At 29.5% G+C, this 6470-nt stretch overlaps 1 protein-coding gene across 1 annotated transcript; it reads right to left on the reverse strand.

Annotated features, from left to right (window-relative positions):
* Window positions 1–528: 528 nt before the first annotated feature.
* LOC145128719 (putative polygalacturonase At1g80170) lies at window positions 529–5872 on the reverse strand. Its single transcript, XM_079063522.1, has 9 exons — window positions 5589–5872; window positions 4810–4938; window positions 4194–4364; window positions 4053–4073; window positions 3234–3441; window positions 2251–2332; window positions 2033–2141; window positions 1104–1220; window positions 529–999 (listed from the first exon to the last, which is right to left on the reverse strand). Exons 1-9 carry the CDS (start codon window positions 5814–5816, stop codon window positions 703–705), a joined length of 1362 nt encoding a protein of 453 aa, XP_078919648.1. The 5' UTR covers window positions 5817–5872; the 3' UTR covers window positions 529–702.
* Window positions 5873–6470: the final 598 nt, after the last annotated feature.

Consider the following 6470-nt stretch of genomic DNA (forward strand, 5'->3'; position numbering starts at 1 on the left):
ATAAGAGCTGAGCATTGAGTAGATAGTAAGAGTCAGAGAGTGATTGTAACATCATATGAAAACCAAAGGAAAATAAACTCAAGCAAAGACTCATTGAGCATGGGCAGTTTAAATGTCATGTGTAGCTTGTCCTTAAAGAAAAACTCAATGGTCTAGTAAAACTTATATAGGTTTAATTCATTTGCATCAAAAAAAAATTCAATTTTTCACTCGCTATTCTATACGTTTTAATCATTTCTTGCTCACGTCAAGCAATGTAAAGATATAAATAAAAACCTAAAATACGAAACTGTCGAATTGATTAAACATGACCATATTTTTTGGCGTACACCACCTTAGGCGTCCCCCACAAACTAGTCTCGTAACTAACATGAGAAATATAAATCCCAATGTCCCCCACAAACTAGTCCCATAACTAACATGTGAAAGATAAATCGCAATGTCGCCAGAATAAAGAAGATGATATCTAGATATTTGAGTATCTGACTGGCTGACACACCTCTTATGGAGAACCATAACATGACAATATATGACAAAAAGATAGAAAATCCATTCGACATTAGTATATTTGTTACAAGATTTCACAAAACTTAAAACACATATCGTATCTATATAATTTGTTGAGCCTATACATTATCTTTATAGGCTCATATATACTATATAAAATAGCCTCTAGAGTACCTAAGACTCGAGGAAATCGAGCTAAAGCTCGGTATGAATCAAGCGCTCATCATCATTGACCTCAATTTCTTCAATAGACGACTTATCAGAAGAAGTCAAACAGTCAGCTGAAGGTTGAACTTGTCCATAATTAATTCCTGTAACAGAATTGCAATAAGTTTGGGCTGTTTTACCGTCAAGCTTCAGTAAATTGATATTTTTTAAAATTATGTTATTGCAGGGCACAGTGTCGCTGCATGCAAATTTCATTGCGTCTGTGCTTTTTGATGATCCGGTGACGTTTTGGTACATTATTTGACTTATTTCCACAGCTGACGTCTGTAGAAGGAAAAAAAAAATCAAAAAAAAAAAAAGTTGATTCAAGAGTTTTTTGTTATTCTTAATGTAAAATGTTGAAAATTAAGATATGATAGAAATTGTACCTGATTTTGACAACTTTTAGGTGAATCGCAATAGAATTGATCGATTATGATGGGGTTAGCTACATTATCCATTTTTACATTTTGGTAGCGTACACCTTTAACGTAACCTGATCCTCCCTATGTTTAAAACATGATATAAATTTTAAAAATTGATGATTTTCATCTAAAAAATATCGAATCAAATCAACCCAAGAACAAATAAACAAAATTAATATAAATAATATTTGATTTCTGATTGTGTTTCTTCTATCAATCATGTGTGTGCATTCAAGAAGAAGAAAATATTTTTGTCTAAATATAAATAAGAGTTCACTTGATGCAGGCCTACATTTAGGTATTAATCAAAATCATTAAAATGCAAGTTGAATAAGTAAGAGTTATTCAGATAAAGAAACAAACAATTTAAGTAATAAGTCTATTAATCAAAATTGGTCAATTTGTGTTATATATCCCTATTCTAATAAATGAATAGTTTTAATCTACTTTTGTCAAGTGTCATTCTAATACAACTCCTCATTAATATTATGTTATGTGTCATGTAGATATATTAGGCAACTTATTTCAAAATTCAAATTTACATTTTCTAATTATATGTTACATTTGAAGTTATAATAACTTTAAATTTTTGATATATCTCTTAATTAATAATTTATTTAAAATGACTTATTTAAAATAATTGATTAATAATTATAAATTTTTATTATAAAAGTTTAATTAATTTTATAACCGTGGTTCCCACGAGTTATAAACTAGTTATTTATAAAACTTACCATAAAAAATAAAATAAAGGTCAAACCATTTTAAAGTTATCTAAAATATACTCTAGTATTTGCAACTTCCTAAATTGCTTCATTAAAATAATTGAATCATTATTCTAATCACACCTTTTTTAATAATAACTAATATATTTATATTTATTATGTAAGTACCTGCCATGTTTTAATTCTGAGGCCATTACTAGTGCCTTTAAGGAAAGCTGTATCCAGGACTACTTTTGATACTATGCCAGTAGAGTTATCCTTACCCAAGCTTCCAATGCTGCAAACACCAAAATCTTTAATAAGTATTCCCTTTTTTTTTATTGATTTAATCATTAAATATTATATAAATATATATTCATTTAACATTCTTAGAAATCAAAACACACCTGATTCCATGACCGGGCCCACAATAAATATTCTTCATCTTGATATTTGAGCTAGCATTCACAATCGAGACACAGTCATCACCTAAATAACATGTGTGAAAATAGATAAACGGTTAGTACACTGACTTTTGAGGTCAAATGTTATATTTGTTGGATTCTATTTGAAGTATATTGACACTTGATTGTTTTATAAAGTTTATCATAGTTATTACATTTAAAGAATTTTCATATCGATTTTGAAGTTAAAAGTAGTCTGTTAGACGTTAAAATCAACCATTTATATGTCTTATTAGTCTCATAAGAATTGTAACATTTAAATTAAGGTCAAGAAAAAAACATTTTGACTAATAGTCAATGGCTTAAGATCCTTCACAAAATAAAAATAAAAAATAAAAAATCTTGTGGACCCATATCAGGTAACTTTAGGCTAAAAAGTTGCAAAAAAGATGAAATTTAGCAATTTAGTGGATAGGAGTTAGTGGCTGACCTACATGCAATGATGCAAAGGAGGGTATGGACGTAAATACCCTCAGATTCTTTTTGGTATCTCTTTTTAGTGTAAAACTTTAACTAAATAATTATAAGGAAGAGGAAAGAAATAGAAACGTAATTTCATTTATTGTGTATTATATCATCATACTATCATTTCTTTCTATTACAACATAATACTTTCGCATATTATCTTATTACGAAATTATACTTCGAAAATATATTCCCAATTATTGTTTTGCATCTAGATGACATTTCTATAATTGGGTAGAATTTTAAAAGTAGAATGTTACAATAAGGAGAAAACAAAAGTAGGATTCTTTAGTAAACAAACCAATATAAATACATTGTTATTTCTTGCATTGAACACTATATTATAACAATAGTAGTCTAACCTGGAGTATGTATTTTTGGTAACGAGAGGAGCTTTTAAATGATTATATCCATATATTATAGAACATGAAAGACAAGAAAAAATTGAAAAAAAAAAAAACCTGTTCCAATTTTGCTGTTTTGAATAACGACATTGGTTGATCCAGTAAGATGGATTCCATCAGTGTTAGGACTATCTTCAGGAGCAGAAACTACAACACTATATATGCGCACAGAGTCACAATGAGAGATGACAAAATGCATCTGTTGACTATTTTGGAAAGTAAGACCTTGCACTTTTATAGATGAACTTTGATCAATTGTGAACGCCTGCATACAATCTTCTATGTTATATAAATTTCATTCAAACTGTTCAGAAACCACATATAAGATGTGTTTGTTACACTGGACATGACTGGACTACAAGCTTTTTAGGGTATTTTTTGGTCATGGGGATGAATTGAAAAACTCAAAATCCAAACTGTTTGTAGGTTTTATTTTTAGAAGAAAAAAAAAATTCAGTCGATTTTTTTTATATAAAATCCGAGAAAAAAAAAAAGAACCGAAAAACCCAAAACGACACTGATTTATGTTTAATTTTAAACGATTGAGTATGTCAAAAATTAAAGCAATTAAAATGCTTTTACGGTTTTCATTAATAACTAATATAACGAACTTGTGTTTACATCGTCACTAATTATATTTTAGTAAATTTACTTGTTTTTTTTTGTTAAAAAACTTATTGGCATGGTTGATGAAAAAACATTAAAATAAAAACCTTAATCCAATTTTTCAAAGTCAAAAACCAAAATTTTTGGTTCGTTTCGGTTTTAGTCAAAAACGTAACCTATTGAAATAAGTCATAGTCCAAGTCCAATGCATGTTAAACGCAGTACAGACTGTGTACAGTCTGTGTATCAAGTAGGTCCTTAAGTTCTTACCGTTGGTGCTCCTACGCAAGGCTGTAAAACAAGAAAAAAGTATGTCAATAACATGATTTTTATCGGTTATATTGAATTATGAGTTAATAATATATTTATCTTGGTTAACTTGGAGTTTTTCGGAAAGAATAAAGATTTTACATTTGTCTTATTCTTTTTGCAAGATGCAGCCCACCATTTCTTGCCAGATCCATCAATAATTCCATGTCCTTGGAAAGTGGCTCCCGTCAGATTAGAAAAGTGAAGCCAATTCCGAGGATTTTTCGAATCCCAGTTCTTGGGTTCATCTGGAGCTACGATTGTTCCATCGATCTGTATATAATTATATTTATCATTTTATTAATTATCTACTAAAAAAACTTACGCAAATTGCGTAAATTTCGATCAAGAGATGCCTCGTTAAAATTTCAACATTTCTATTTTTAAAATGAATAAGATCTTTAGTATTTTATCTTCAAAATGTATGCTCCCTCCAGAAAAATTGCAACATTTCTATTTTTAAAAACTTTTAAATCTTGCTCAATGTCACCATTACAAAAGATGGTTGTGATGGTTCCCTTATTATGTCATTCTTGAAGGGTATTTTAAGTATTTCTCGAATGAAAAAAACAATTCTTAGAAGATGTTAGTGAATAGTGAGTGAAATGCTTCAATTTTTTAAATAACTACATTATCTCCATCCCAACACTATAGTTAAGCTTTAATTTTAAAATATCCTACATATTTCTTTCCATATTTAAATTTTAAAACGAAATACCTGAACAATTAACTTTGTAGCACAAGGTCCTTTAAATCTTGTTGCATTAACAAGATAAGAGCGACCAGGAGGAACCAAAAGTACGGCTTTTGCTGTAGAGCAGGCTTTTGACCATGCATTTTCAAATGCCTGAAAAATAAATCAAAACTTGGATTAAAAAAATATTTTTCTTTAAGGGTATTACTGACATTTCGGAAATGAAAAACAATTGCTTAGGAAGCATCTTGGTGAGTTACATGCTGCGTAGCAAAAGGTATGACAAATGAAAAAACAATTTCTATAAGGGTATTTTAGTAATTTCCACATCTTCACCATTGTGTCATAGAAACTCCATTTCCACACAGAAAAAGATATGGAAACTACTATAAAAGTAATTTCTTGAAGGGTATTTTAGACCTTTCAAATGAAGACAATTTCTTGAAGGGTAATTTAGATATTTCGGATGAAAAAAACAATTTCTTGAAGGGCATTTTAGATATTCCACATATTCACCTTTGTATCATCAGAAACTCCATTTCCACAAACAAAAAGTTATGAAAACTGTTATAAAACTAATTTCTTGAAAAGGGTGTTTTAGACATTTCAAATCACAAAACATTTTTTCCAAGTGTATTTTAGACATTCCACATATTCACCTTTGCATCATCAGAAACTCCATTTCCACAAACAAAAAGTTATGGAAACTGCTATAAAAATAATTTCTTGAAAAGGGTATTTTAGAGATTTCATATCACAAAACAATTTCTTGAAGGGTATTTTAGACATTTCCACATATTCACCTTTGTATCGTCAGAAACACCATCTCCAACTGCACCAAAGCTATCCACATTGATCATAACCTTGCTACCATGTTGACTTGACCACGAAGGCAACTCCAAGAACTCAATTTCATCATCTTCAACATCCAAACTTTCAAGTTCATCAAAACCATATAAACTTTTTGCAACATGAGTGCCATGAACCAATAACAAAACAACAAGAATAGAAAAAAAGTCGATTTTGCCCATGCTTTAAAAGGTTTTGTTAGTTTGAGAAAACTGATAGATTTGTATAAATCAAAAAGAAGACATGAGATTTTAATTTATATGTATAGATTAGCGCTATAAATGATGATATAGTTGTACCTGGCTTTGCTTAAAAGTACATGAAGGTGTTAGATTTTCTACATGCTCAAGCTTCAAGTATTTTTTAGGAAACCATTGCTTTACTCTTCAAATACTTGTCTAAATCAGCACTAAATTTCACAGAGTCTAAAAGCGTCTTTTGTTTTCTGTCTTTGGGACCCACTAGTAGCCGACGTTAGATTAACATCCTTCAAAGTTTCTCCTTTCAAAAAGTCTCCTCATTGTGGAATTAAGTCTAAGAAAAATGTGCCACAGAAAACATAAATTAATTCTTCTATCTGATTTATTATATACTCCATCTTCTTGGATAATTGTCCTTTTCTGAAGGTAAATACTCCAAGGAAATAATACCACTTGTATATTAAGGAAAACTAATGTTGATAATGCAGAAGCATACAAAAGTGGTTTTAATCATTCCTATATGAAAATCTGGAAAAATAAAATTGAAAGCTTTGCAAGCACCAAAAAAGATAGAACATTTTTGCATGTGACATAGAGTGATCTGATTTTGGAATCACTGATAAAAAAAATAACGTA

Source organism: Lactuca virosa, chromosome 8 (assembly GCF_052849685.1).
Source record: "Lactuca virosa cultivar CGN04683 chromosome 8, Lactuca_virosa_CGN04683_v6, whole genome shotgun sequence".
Taxonomy (NCBI): domain Eukaryota; kingdom Viridiplantae; phylum Streptophyta; class Magnoliopsida; order Asterales; family Asteraceae; genus Lactuca; species Lactuca virosa.

Coding starts and splice junctions, on each gene's coding strand:
- LOC145128719 (XM_079063522.1), bottom strand. CDS start 5,816: ATGGGCAAAATCGACTTTTTTTCTATTCTTGTTGTTTTGTTATTGGTT. Junction 4,365..4,809: donor CTACAAAGTTAATTGTTCAG/GTATTTCGTTTT, acceptor AATTATATACAG/ATCGATGGAACAATCGTAGC. Junction 2,333..3,233: donor AAACAGCAAAATTGGAACAG/GTTTTTTTTTTT, acceptor CATGTTATTTAG/GTGATGACTGTGTCTCGATT.